Source organism: Ranitomeya imitator, chromosome 6 (genome assembly GCF_032444005.1).
Source record: "Ranitomeya imitator isolate aRanImi1 chromosome 6, aRanImi1.pri, whole genome shotgun sequence".
In the NCBI taxonomy this organism is placed as follows: Eukaryota; Metazoa; Chordata; class Amphibia; order Anura; family Dendrobatidae; genus Ranitomeya; species Ranitomeya imitator.
In genome coordinates, this window is record NC_091287.1 from 45,031,986 (window position 1) to 45,046,304 (window position 14,319).

General features: G+C 43.4%; 1 protein-coding gene across 2 annotated transcripts in view; it reads right to left on the reverse strand.

Annotated features, from left to right (window-relative positions):
* PRTFDC1 (phosphoribosyl transferase domain containing 1) overlaps window positions 1-14,319 on the reverse strand; it is a 40,574-nt gene that overhangs the window by 12,118 nt on the left and 14,137 nt on the right. For both annotated transcript variants that reach the window (XM_069729585.1, XM_069729586.1), the window contains exons 4-6: window positions 10,936-11,119; window positions 4,609-4,674; window positions 3,458-3,475 (exon numbers count right to left, since the gene is read on the reverse strand). In XM_069729585.1, coding sequence (XP_069585686.1) covers window positions 3,458-3,475; window positions 4,609-4,674; window positions 10,936-11,119 — 268 coding nt within the window. The remainder of the gene's footprint in view (window positions 1-3,457; window positions 3,476-4,608; window positions 4,675-10,935; window positions 11,120-14,319) is intronic.

A 14,319-nucleotide genomic window follows, 5' to 3' on the forward strand; every position in this document is an offset into this window, starting at 1 on the left:
TTATCCATGGTTTTACCCTTTTTTTCTATGCCATGTTGTGCATAAATATGTGATTCTTCAGAATTTGTTTTAGTCTATTCCTGATGAAGAGACCTGTGTAGTCTCGAAAGCTGCAGTTCGTTACCAGCTTTTCAGTTAGCCATTAAAAGGTATCAAGCACTGAGGACTCTCAATTCTAAATATCTTTCTATACAGATAACAGTGATGTGTGCTGAATATCTATAGCTGTGAAGTCACAGACAAATGGGCAGTACCCAGAACAGAAATCTAGTGTTAAAGTGTTCTCCGCCTTTGTGTACATTTATTTTTCTTATTTAAATGCATATACAAAACATTGTGGTAGTTGGGTTTCATTACAAGTTTTGCACCATTATCCTCCTATGACCTCCGTGATGGACTGTCTGAGTCTATATGCAGAATGAGTTAACGGAGAATCTGTCAGTGGGCTCATCATGACAGGCCAATGGAAGAGTTTGTAACTCCTATCTTTCTTTTTTTTTTTTTTTTTGCTCCTCTACGCTGATTTATGACCACAGACATCATGAAAGTTGAATATCCAGGAAACAAAGAGCAGGTAAAAGCCAAATGGTGCAAAATGTAATCAAATTGAATTGGAAAAATGAAATTTTTTAGCCTCGAATAACAGCATTTAAGTAAAAAAAATTAAAAATTGTCACCAGAAGTGGAAACCCCTCCGTTATACTATTTTACCTCTCTAATAACAGTGTCATAAGTTAAAAGGAACTTGTCACATAGAACATAGTATCAGATCTGGAGGCAGCATATTATATAGCTAAATAGATTGATATATAGATTGGGAAGAAAAGATTCAATATAACCTCCACTGTCCGCCATCGTGTCAACACAGGAGGAGCTGAAAAGATTGAGGTATACTTCAGTTGAACTAGAATTAGATTTTATTTTTTTTAAATCCCACCCATTCTATTCTTAGGAGTCCGGTGGGCGGTCCCAATCTGTGATTAGTTCTAAAGGCATGTCTAAAATAAATGGTTTTCTGCTGGATCTCTGGTGTCCATGATTGTTTCAGAGCCCGAGCCCATCGGAGGGTCATTTGGACCTTTCGTTACCCGTTTGTGCCTGGACAGTGCCGACTATGATGGAGAGGTACAGAGGCGCAGCCAAAGTACGCAACTTTTTCATTTTTAAAGTAACAGGGTGTTTTAATAAACAGCAAATTTGGGAAGTCATCAAGATCCGATAGTCCGGGCTCTTTCTCCGTGTAACATATATTAGACTTGGTTCTATCGGTGACACAAAGCTTCAACATCGTTATTTAACATGGGCATGTTCGCATGGCGGGGAGCGAGCGCAGAGCTCCGCACAGTTATGTCAGGCCCAATTATCTTCATAGTACAAGAAATATTACTGGGGCGAGTAATCAGAGGAACGCTTTGGATGTGTGAATTGGCCTAATGCAGTTTATGCTCCGTGTGAGTAGTTCTAGAAGCCATGAAATAGAACGTTTACAGCAAGTATGGCATTGGCCACTGTTCACATCTGTGAGGCTCGGTCTTAAAAAAAATAAATAAAAAAATAATATTATATATTTTATAATATTAATATATATTATATAATATGTGCAAAATATTGCAGTCACCACTAAGGGGAAATTAGTGCACGGCACTGAGGTCAATATCAGCATGTAAAAACTTCCCCCCATTGGTGGCTACAGAAAGTCATATCGTAACCAGTCATGTGGAACTTTCTGTCTACTCTCCCTCCCTGTACTGTGGATCAAAGCAGGATTTGCCGAGTACATTGATTCCAGGAAAAGTCTATTTGGTTTTGAATCAAGTGGGCGGGATCATCTACCGATTGATCGCTATTAAAGATAGGACCGCCCACTGGACTCTTAAATCGCAAATAAATTGAAATTTCAATTAATAGATTGCAAGCTCTACTGAATCTGAATCTTTTATGGCAAAATGATATATCAGGCTACTGATCTCCTCTTGCAGCACAGATGGCATTTTAAATATGATATGTTCCTTTAACTCCTTTCCCATTTTCGTGACAAATTATTAATTAACAGTAGCAATCCCAGCCAGCTCCAATTTAACCATTTTAATGGTGTAATCAATCTCTGACAACAGCAATTAAGTAGCATGATCCTGGGTGGGGCATTTATTCAGGCATCCCCTGGGACAAGATCGCAATGTGGCAATGGGTTTCTATTTGCAGCCGAGAGCCTGTTGAGACTCCTGTAGTCGCCATACAAGTGCTACTGAGAAGAAGGTCAGCCACAGGAGAGCACCATTTTTTTTTATACTTTATATTGCCAAACTGAAGTTTTCCCTTGGAGAAAAGAGAAAAAAATAAGAGGTGGGGGGTTAAAGGAGGCAGGGGAAAAAAGGGGCAGGGGAAAAAAGAGGCAAGGGAAAAAAGAGGCAGGGGAAAAAAGAGGCAGGGGAAAAAAAGAGAGGCAGGGGAAAAAAAGAGGCAGGGGAAAAAAAGAGGCAGGGGAAAAAAAAAAAAGAGGCAGGGGAAAAAAAAAAAAAGAGGCAGGGGAAAAAAAGAGGCAGGGGAAAAAAAGAGGCAGGGGAAAAAAGAGGCAGGGGAAAAAAAGAGGCAGGGGAAAAAAAGGCAGGGAAAAAAAGGCAGGGGAAAAAAAGAGGCAGGGGAAAAAAAGAGGCAGGGGAAAAAAAAGAGGCAGGGGAAAAAAGAGGCAGGAGAGAAAAGAGGCAAAAGAAAAAAAGAGGCAGGGGAAAAAAAGAGGCAGGGGAAAAAAAGAGGCAGGGGAAAAAAAGAGGCAGGGGAAAAAAAGAGGCAGGGGAAAAAAAGGCAGGGGAAAAAAAGGCAGGGGAAAAAAAGAGGCAGGGGAAAAAAGAGGCAGGGGAAAAAAAAGAGGCAGGGGAAAAAAGAGGCAGGAGAGAAAAGAGGCAAAAGAAAAAAAGAGGCAGGGGAAAAAAAGAGGCAGGGGAAAAAAAGGCAGGGGAAAAAAAGAGGCAGGGAAAAAAAAGAGGCAGGGGAAAAAAAGAGGTGGGGGAAAAGAGGTGATGGAAATAAGGCGGGGAAAAAAAGAGCCAGAAAAAAAAAAAGGCGGGAGAAAAAGTTTTCTGTGCATTCAGTTGAAAGGGTTTTTACCCATTCAAAGCAGTTTAAAAAAATTATATAAAACACACATACTGCAGCACAAAAGACACAAAGAAAAAAAAAAAGCACTGTGTGAATTAAATTTTAGAAATCTTATTTTGCTTCTACTGTGAAAACAATACAATTTTGCCCCCCCCTAAAAAACATAGAAAGAACCCAGCAGAAACGCTATGTGTGAACATGTCCTGAAGGCATTTCTGTGCACAGAGCCCCCAATAGGATCGCAGCTCATCAACAATGATCGTGCACAGTGCAGAACGGGCCCCATAGGTGGCTGCCTCCATATCATGAAAAAAAAAAAAAAAGATCTAGAAAGAATATTAAAAAACGCAAATGTACTTACCTCTACAATCAGGACATTCTGGAAGAAAGAGAAACTCAAATGAATTGTCAGGTATTTTCATGATATTCTGTTACAGGGTATTGTTATAAATGAGCTGTCCCTGATTACATTAAAAAGAAAAAACTTCTTTCTTCTCCATAAACAGCGACACTTGTCTGTACCAGTGCAATACCAGGTATAGCCCACAGACACTGGTGGCGCCATTTCTAATCTCAGACGACCTCTTTATAAATCCTCTCATTTTATGGTATTACCGATTATACAACTTTACAATATATATTTTTATTTTCAATTCTCTGTAGATTTCCCCCAGGATATGCCATAAATGTCTGGTAGTTGAGAGTAAACAGAGAGACCTGGGTATGGGCAGCCATTTGCAACGGCACGAGACAGGGTCGCATTCTCAAGAAGGGTGCAGATCCCAAAAGGTGTGGATATGCGATAAGCATGAGAATATCTCCTTAAAGGGAAACAGTCAGCAGTTTTTTACATATGGAAGTAGTGGTTTTGCTGCATGGGTGCTTATTCTCCAACAAAAATGAGACCTTTTTTCTAGAGATCCGATATGTCAGTCATGAGAAATCTACTGTAGAAGTCAAATGCAAATCAAGATGGAAGTGGACTGGGAGCTTGTCCGTGTATTGACACACCCCCTGTGCTCTTTCAGTATGATTTGCATATATCTTCTCCACTAAATTTCTCATGACTGGCATATCGGATCTCTAGAAAAAAGGTCTCATTTTTCATAGTGGACTAGCACCTTTACAGTCACACCTCTACTTCCATGTGTAAAAACCTGCTGACAGTTTCCCTTCAAGTTTTTTTTTTTCAAAGATCTGATACACACTGGTACAGTCAAGTGAATAGCTCCAAGTGACCCAATAGGGCATTCTTAGAAGTGATTTAGCTAAGGCTCAATATAATTTGGCACAAGAAAGTGACGCCAGGGCTAGTATTTAGCGGAACCCTTAGTCAATAGATAGCACCTATTGAATTAGAAATAATACTAGTCACATGAACATTGCTCATATACCACATTTTCATCCCATCCAGTGAGAATCAGCTGGATACGGCTTTTGTTGTGTGTAGGGAAAGGTGTAAATGTTTAAGTGGAGTCACTTTATATTAAAGTGAAATGATGCATGAAATACCTTTCCAGTCAATTTTGACAGGTCCTCCCCTCCAATTATCTGCAGGTCTTCTGTCGACTTGTCATTCTGAATAAAACAAGATGGGGATATTAGCGGGAAATTACCGGCACACTCATCCGTGAGTCATATCACATCCATTATCAGCATTACACCTAGAAATGCCAAAGCAGCAACCCCGAGAGGCGGAAGGACATAGCCAGGATTGCTCAAAGAGAAAATACTTGTGGCTTATAGCAAAAAAAAAAAAAGATAAAGCTATAGTAAAGTATTGCACACAGAAAATTCCAAAATAGAGAAGAATTTGGTTTTCAGTAATCTGGAACATGCATAAAAACTAAAGTATGGTAGATCTCACGTGGTTTTTCCACAGTGATCCGGTACTTTGGAAATAAGAGAATGACTGATGTGGCAACTGATGAGGTCAATGTTCTTACAGCTGCGGGGACTCAAACATATTTTCCGAGCACGCCGAAGACACTAGGTAAGCACCCGAGCATGCTCAGATAACACCTTATCCCAGCACGTTCGCTCATCACTAGTAACCAGCCACAGGAACCTTTAGTTCCTTGGTTCTTCCTTCCTTTAAGGCAGATCTGTCTTTAGGTATCACACATTCTTTTAAAAAAAGTTTACACTCAATTTCCACCCACCTAGCTCCTCAATGTCCCTCCTCCCTGCAGAGATCTCACACTGCTCAGAACAAGCTGCAGCAGTCATTCAAGCTGGGCTGGCGGAGAGTGAATACACTTGGACTCTATCTGATCTCGTAGAATGCTCATTTTTAAATGAGAATTGCATAGACATCCTAACATGGATTTTCAAAGTAAGAACACCATCAAGTCATCCATTTAATAATGGAAACCATTTCTAATGTAAAATCTGGCAACAGATCTGCTTTAGGAGCTCTGTTTTGGAAAAACCCTACTTGTTAGAAGGGTCCTTTAATTATAAGCAGATAAAGTGTTCCAATATTCTCATCATCTTTCCTCCATCCCATAGATCTTCCTTACCTGACCTATCTATCACAATCAATGACATCATGCTTTCCCCCGTACCGGAAGTCCGCTGCCTCGGAGTAACCTTCGACTCTGCCCTGTCCTTCAAACCGCACATCCAAGCTCTTTCCACCTCCTGTCGCCTCCAGCTCAAAAATATCTCCAGAATCCGTCCTTTCCTCAACCGTCAATCTACTAAAATGCTTGTGCATGCCCTCATCATCTCCCGCCTTGACTACTGCAACATCCTTTTCTGCGGCCTCCCTGCTAACACCCTTGCACCTCTCCAGTCCATTCTTAACTCTGCTGCCTGACTAATTCATCTCTCTCCTTGCTACTCCTCCGCTTCCCCCCTCTGCAAATCTCTTCACTGGCTCCCATTCCCTCAGCGTATCCAGTTCAATTTACTAATACTGACCTACAAAGCCATCCATAACCTGTCTCCTCCATATATCTCTGAACTAATCTTCCAATATCTTCTCTCACGTAATCTCTGGTCCTCCCAAGACCTCCTTCTCTCCTCCACACTTATCCGCTCCTCATTCAACCGCATCCAAGACTTCTCCCAAATATCACCCATCCTCTGGAATTCTCTGCCCCAACACGTCCGACTATCAACCACATTCGGATCCTTCAGACGGAACCTGAAAACCCATCTCTTCAGGAAAGTCTACAGCCTGCACTGATCCCGCTGCCGCCTCATCACTACCGAAGCTACCGCCTCACCAACACCGGAGCTCCTGCAACCCACAACCTACTGTCTCCTTCCCCATAATCCTGTAGAATGTAAGCCCGCAAGGGCAGGGTCCTCGCCCCTCTGTATCAGTCTGTCATTGTTAGTTTGTTTACTGTATGTGATATCTGTAACTTGTATGTAACCCCTTGTCATGTAAAGCACCATGGAAACAATGGTGCTATTAATAATAATAATAATAATATTTGGTCTCCCAGTGATCAATTATTAGAATCCGCTGGGAATCTGTTAAAAAGTGTTTCCTTTCCCTGCAGCCCGATCACAGGGGAACCAAAAGGTGACATCCCCTCTGAGACATTTATAGCATATTAATGGAATATGTCATGTCTGTTAGCTGTGAATCCCATCTCCCCGACCTACCTCTTTGTGGAGAACGGGGCCATGTTGCAAACTGGCAGAATTGGAAAGGTGCTACCCATATGGCCAGCAATTTTCAACTCTACTGTACAAATGAATCGCAAGAAAGGCGCATCTCTTAAATCCTGACGGCGCTCCGCGGATTCTCATTCACAAGATATCGGACTCGGACACTTCTGGCATGTCCAGCTCTCCATTTTGGGCAAGAGAAATAAGAATCCAGAACTTAGGACCCCCATTATTAATTCATGAACGTGCACTTTTATAAACCGGACATCCCCTAGAACAGAGGGTCCGCAACCTGTAGCTCAGGAGCCACAAGTTGGTGCATTAGCACCAGGTCTAACAATGCTATAAAAGAACTTGTCTCTAGGTGGTGACTTTTGCGAGAAGCGATGCACATAGAGCAGATCAGAACGCTCTTATATTGGTCTACTGTATGAAGATGTAAATGAATTATGGTAAGGTGGAGAAAGGAGGACACTGTCGGTCAGAGGGTTGCTTGAAGATGGATGCAATAATACAGTGGGAGTGGTTGATGCAAAAATACCAAATGGAGAAAGTGTGAACCCCTGGATGTAAGTACGTTGCCTTCTCCATGCGAGTGGCGGTGGTGTATCGTCCTCCCGGCCCCTCTCATCAGTTCCTGGATCACTTTGCCACCTGGCTTCCACACTTTCTCTCCTGTGACACCCCCACCCTTATCATGGGTGATTTCAACATCCCCATTGCCTCTCCCCTCTCCCCATCTGCTTCTCACCTTTTATCTCTATCCTCCTCTTTTGGCCTCTCGCAGCATACTAACTCTCCAACACATGAAGATGGAAACTCCCTTGACTTGGTCTTCTCCCGACTTTGCTCAGTGGATGACTTCACAAACTCCCCTCTCCCGCTCTCTGACCACAACCTTCTTTCATTCTCTATCAAGAACTGCCATCCCGCTCAGGTCACCCCCACTTTCCACACCTATAGAAACATACAGGCCATTAACACCCAGAAACTTATGATGAACTTGCAGTCCTCATTGGCCCCTATTTCCTCCATCTCATGTCCTGATTCTGCATTGAAGCATTACAATGAAACCCTGCAAAGTGCTCTGGATGAAGCTGCTCCTCCTATACATAAAACAACTCGGCACAGACGGCAACAACCGTGGCACACGCTGCAAACACGTTTCCTGCAGCGGTGCTCCAGGTGCGCAGAACGTCTGTGGAGAAAATCTAATCTACCCGAAGATTTCATCCATTATAAGTTCATGCTAAAGACATACAATTCTGCCCTTCACCTCTCCAAACAAACCTACTTCAACACCCTCATCACCTCCCTGTCCAATAACCCTAAACGTCTCTTTGACACGTTCCAGTCCCTACTCAACCCAAGAGAGCAGGCCCCAACCACGGATCTCCGTGCTGACGATCTGGCCAATTACTTCAAAGAAAAAATTGACCACATTCGACAGGAAATCATCTCCCAATCTCTTCATACCATGCACTGTCCTCCCTCCCCCACTGCATCTAGTTCACTCTCTGACTTTGAAGCAGTTACAGAAGAAGAAGTAAGCAGGCTCCTTGCATCTTCTCGCCCGACCACTTGCACCAGTGACCCCATTCCGTCACATCTCCTCCAGTCCCTTTCCCCGGCTATCACCTCTCACCTAACAAAAATATTCAACCTTTCCCTCACTTCCGGTATTTTTCCCTCCTCATTTAAGCATGCCATCATACATCCATTACTTAAAAAACCATCCCTCGATCAAAACTGTGCCGCTAATTATAGACCTGTCTCTAATCTTCCCTTCATCTCTAAACTCCTCGAACGCCTGGTCCACTCCCGTCTTACCCGCTATCTCTCAGATAACTCTCTTCTCGACCCTCTTCAATCTGGCTTCCGCTCTTTACACTCTACTGAAACTGCCCTCATTAAAGTCTCTAATGACCTACTAACAGCTAAATCTAATGGTCACTACTCCATGCTAATTCTCTTGGATCTCTCTGCAGCATTCGACACTGTGGATCATCAGCTCCTCCTCACTATGCTCCGCTCCATCGGCCTCAAGGACACCGTTCTCTCCTGGTTCTCCTCCTATCTCTCTGACCGATCCTTCACTGTATGTTTTGCTGGTTCCTCCTCCTCTCACCTTCCCCTTACTGTTGGGGTTCCTCAAGGATCAGTCCTAGGCCCCCTACTCTTCTCGTTGTATACTGCCCCTATTGGACAAACAATCAGTAGATTTGGTTTCCAGTACCATCTCTATGCTGACGACACCCAATTATACACTTCTGCTCCCGATATCACACCGACCTTTTTAGAAAACACCAGTGATTGTCTTACCGCTGTCTCTAACATCATGTCCTCCCTCTATCTGAAACTAAACCTGTCAAAAACTGAACTCCTCGTGTTCTCTCCCTCTACTAACCTACCTTTGCCTGACATTGCCATCTCCGTGTGCGGTTCCACCATTACTCCAAAGCAACATGCCCGCTGCCTTGGGGTCATCCTTGATTCTGACCTTTCATTCACCCCCTACATCCGATCACTGGCTCGCTCTTCTTACCTGCATCTCAAAAACATTTCTAGAATTCGCCCTTTTCTTAATTTCGACTCTGCAAAAACTCTGACTGTTTCACTTATTCATTCTCGTCTGGACTATTGTAACTCTCTACTAATCGGTCTCCCTCTTGCAAAACTCTCCCCGCTCCAATCTGTCCTGAATGCTGCAGCCAGGATCATATTCCTCACCAACCGTTACACCGATGCCTCTACCCTGTGCCAGTCATTACACTGGCTACCCATCCACTCCAGAATCCAGTACAAAACTACTACCCTCATCCACAAAGCACTCCATGGCTCAGCACCACCCTACATCTCCTCCCTGGTATCAGTCTACCACCCTACCCGTGCCCTCCGCTCCGCTAATGACCTCAGGTTAGCATCCTCAATAATCAGAACCTCCCACTCCCGTCTCCAAGACTTTACACGTGCTGCGCCGATTCTTTGGAATGCACTACCTAGGTTAATACGATTAATCCCCAATCCCCACAGTTTTAAGCGTGCCCTAAAAACTCATTTGTTCAGCCTGGCCTACCGCCTCAATGCATTAACCTAACGATCCCTGTGTGGCCTATTTAGAATAAAAAAAAAAAAAAAAAAAAAAGTTCCTCGCATCATGTTCTCATACACTTTATGCAGTATTAGCCCTCTGTGTCTGTACTGCTACATACTTAGGCAGGTAACTGGTTCATGCAGCTTTACATGAACACCTGAGCCTTACACTATAGCTGGTCCGAATAACTAAAGCAATTGTTACCATCCACCTCTCGTGTCTCCCCTTTTCCCCATAGTTTGTAAGCTTGCGAGCAGGGCCCTCACTCCTCCTGGTATCTGTTTTGAACTGTATTTCTGTTATGCTGTAATGTCTATTGTCTGTACAAGTCCCCTCTATAATTTGTAAAGCGCTGCGGAATATGTTGGCGCTATATAAATAAAATTATTATTATTATTATTATTATTATGGGGGAGCCATGCGGAAGCTTTGGCTGTTATATAGGGGGATCTGGGTGTCACTAGTGTGGGGGAAGGAGCTTGATGTGACTAAACGGGGGCACTGAATGTGGCTCACAAACCTCTCAGTGCTGAGTGGCTCTCGAGATAATAAATGTTGGGGACCACTGCCATAGACTTAGGTCTTCTACACAAAGGAGAACCCTCAGAGGAGCTAAGTGACAAAAAGCCACCACCATGGATAGTTATACCCATCCATGAGAAAAATCAGAAGCTCTACTGGAATATCAGGCAAACATTTCCAAAAGGCTTTTATTGATCTTCCATGATAGTATCTAATACCATCCTTGTTACTAAAATTACAACTCATGCAGCAAATTTGGGAATCAACAGATGGTCATGGATCCAGCTTCTATAACCCCAGTGCCAAGTCCAGCCGTACATTTCATGTAACACAAGAAAGCAGGATCTCAAACATCCTAAAGAGGAGACTTCCATTTTTGCAGGTTGCCCTGACCCCTACACCATCCCTTCCTCCCCATGTATGAGGTCTTCTACCGTGATGCCTGTGGACAGGGGTTGACCTTGTGAAACTAACCTGATTACACAAAATATATAGAAATATTACTTCATGCTGAAATTATTTATTTTTTGTCTTGAACCAAAACCTCTTTACTTTATGCCGTTTCGAAAAAGACTATAACATAATAATTGACTTACACAGTAACTCCTCAGCCTGATAAAGTCTACTCTCATAGAGATGAACCTTTCCGAATTGCGGCTCAGGTTTTTGATTTGTTCTACAAGATCAGCGCAAAATTTGTAGCCCCCTTTGAGCACACACAGGACGGTGATCTGATTGTCCCCGATGTCTTTCATGATATCATTGGCCAATCTTTCTATCCTGTAAAACAAAACAAGGAAAATGTGTCAGAGTCCAATGTGCCGTCATAGTAGAGCGGAGGAGGAGGAAGAGAGTCATTATCTAACGCCGGCGGCATTAAGGATATTACGGAAAATATAATAGAGGTTACAGGACGTCAGGTTATTGTCCTCATCAAAAGGTAAGAGATGAAAGCTGCTCTTCAGCGAACATCAGAGCGTCCTCTCTCTTTCAAGATCCAGACTATTGTTAATAGAAACTACGGAGAGAAAAAAAAGGGTGAGTCCGATATATAAAGATCCGACGGACAATGCAGTGTGGGAAAATGATGCAATGTGGACAACGTTAAGACACAATGTGCGGCTGCCATGGAATTTCAGCATACGACGCACAACGTATTCCCAAAGTTATTGCATAAGGAGAGGCATGGAGGTATCTACAATAGGCATAAGGGTTCAAATCGCACCCAGGCCTTGAGCCTAAGTGGTCCAAAAAGTCCTATATAAAAAGACCAATACTGTTAAAGACTTGCTGTAATCGGGGCCCATGACCTTCAAGTTACACCACTGAGGAGAGGTAATGCTAATGGTATGGTAATGCCCAGTAACGGTCTATACAGCCTAAAATGTGACCAGGGGTGTAACTACAACAGGTGCAGGGGTTGCAATCGCACCCGGGCCCTGGAGCCTAGGGGGCCCTAAAAGTCCCTTTGGCCTATAGAAAAAGATTATTGCTATTAAAGCTTTAAAATATTGGGGTGCCTTGTTGGAGCTTTTGCATCGGGGCCCATGAGTTTCAAGTTATGCCACTGAATGTGACCTTCACTCTTGGTGGCTGATTTGGGTGTCATGCTCAATAGGACAGACGTTGCTTCGTTGGGCAATATGAAGAGTCCTTCTTCCACCAGGACTCAGTTGTGGTCAAAATAACCAATGACAATGGTGGGTCCTTTGTTGGTGCTGCAATATGAAGAAGCAGATGACTCTTTGAGCCACTTTTTTTCAAAGTTTTTCTTAATTTAGATACTTTTAACTTGCATTAATTTGGGGATTTGAGTGGATTCTTCTTCGGGATATGCACCGTATTGTAAAAATAGCGGCCTGGTCATGTAATACAAGGACACACTGGGTTCTCCAAAACGAGAGACGCTTGTTATAGTTTTTTTTCTTTTCTATCTATTTATATAATTGCCTTGTAATGTTTTCATTTCCTGTTCTGTCCAGATGTAACCATATCCCAGAATTCCAAGCGGAGGAAGTTCACCGACTGCCTTATTGGGACACCCAAGTGATGGGTGTCTCAATATGGAAACTGCTGCTGGTACCAACCTATTGCGCAGTACCACCAGCGGAACACAGTCGCGAACACGCCGCCGCCGGTGTCAGGCAAATGATTCACTGACTGCCGCCATCTTTGTGCAGGAGGAGCGCATGAGCAGTTTTAACGTGACCGCCGCTATCTGTCTGCACAAAGATGGCGGCGGTCTGATTTACTGTGCCTGCGCAAATTATGCGCAGTGCAGTGAATCATTCGGCTGATCCCAGCGGCAGATGCGCGACGTGTCTGCAGGCAGAGGAAGCCGGTCACATTAAAGGGGTTTTCCCATGAACAAAAGTTTATTTAAAAAATGTACTGTGTCTGAGCATACAACATCTCCTGGGCAGGGGAGGAAGCAAAACGATAATACTGACATTAGAGCAGGGGATCACAGTGGATTCATTTTGTGAGGTAAAATATTTCACTGACTGGTTTTAAAAAATATTTTACCTCACAAAATGTATCCTCTGCAATCTCCTGCTGTAATATCAGTATTGTCTTTTGCTTCCTCCCCTGCCCAGGAGCTGTGGTATGTTCAGTACACGGTCAGACAGACAATTTTTAAAATGAACTTTTGTTCGTGGGAAAACCCCTTTAAAAAGCAAATATCAACGCCAACTTGACTCCTCATAAAAAAGTACGCCAATGACAATGAAAGGAAAGAAGCAAAGGCACAACGTCGAAGACAACAAAGGGCAAATGAGACTCTTGAAGAGCAACAGCATCGCTGGGGCAAAAACAATGCATATAAGCGTAGGCGTCAAGCACATGAGTCCCCTGATGCAAAAGTCATTAGATTATCACAGGATGCATTAGGCAACAACAGCATCGCATGCCTGCCCCCATCCTGACGTTACCGCCCTCCCGACAGCCTCGGGCCTCCATCTAGTATACTATAACGGACGTAAGGAAGTTCTCCAAACCTTAGAGGAAAAGCCATCAATGCTCGATTGGTTGGGTCGGACATCTAGGAACCCAACTACCTAGCACTATGAAGGGGCCTTCATTATTAACACATGCACATAAAGGTCTTCTGTAGCTCATCCCTTTTACTTCAATGGAAGTGAATCAGATAAAGTCTCAATACCAGGCAAAGACGCCCGTATGGAAAATCTGCTATGCATGGGTATCGAATAAAGTGGACACATCCAGGAGCATCATCATGGCCTCTACATTGTGCAGATTAGGAGGAATCCAAAGACCTGGAGTATAAGCCAAAAACGTTTTGGAAAACTCCTTTTTCCTGGCTGCAGTTTGTTTAAAACACACAAACTGCGCTTACTCACCTTCCCCAGGTCAAGCGCTGAGTGTCAGACACTGCCCCCAATGGCCGTTGTTGTCAACTTGGGCAGAGCAGCTGAGCTCAGTTATTGGCTCCAGCACTGAGGAATCTGCAGATAACACCAGACAATGAGAGCAGCTGTGGAGAGACAGCACTGGACCCGGGGAGGTTGTGTAAAGCACAGTTAGTTTTAAAATGTTTTTTTCCCCCCCCAAGATAAATTATTGAGGCGTGAAGTTACACACTTAGAATCTGAGGCTGCCCTACACTGACGGATCCTGATGAGGATATTTCCTGTTTTGATTTTTGTTAGGTGTAGACTTGTTTTGATGACCTTGTGTGAACCCAAATAACTACAATCATAGATATTTTTTTATATTTTTTTAATGCACGCACATGGCTGACAATTCTTAGAGAGGTTGTCCAGGATGAAAAAAAGTCTGCATTCTTTCAGAAACAGTGCCGCCATTGACTACAGGTTGCCTGTGGTATTGCATCTCGGTTCCATTCACTTCAATGGGGCTGAGTCGCAAAACAAGTCACGATCTATAGTCAGTGATGGCGTAGCTTCTGAATGGAAGCAGACATGTTTTTGTAATCCTTGAAAATCCTGTTGAGCCCA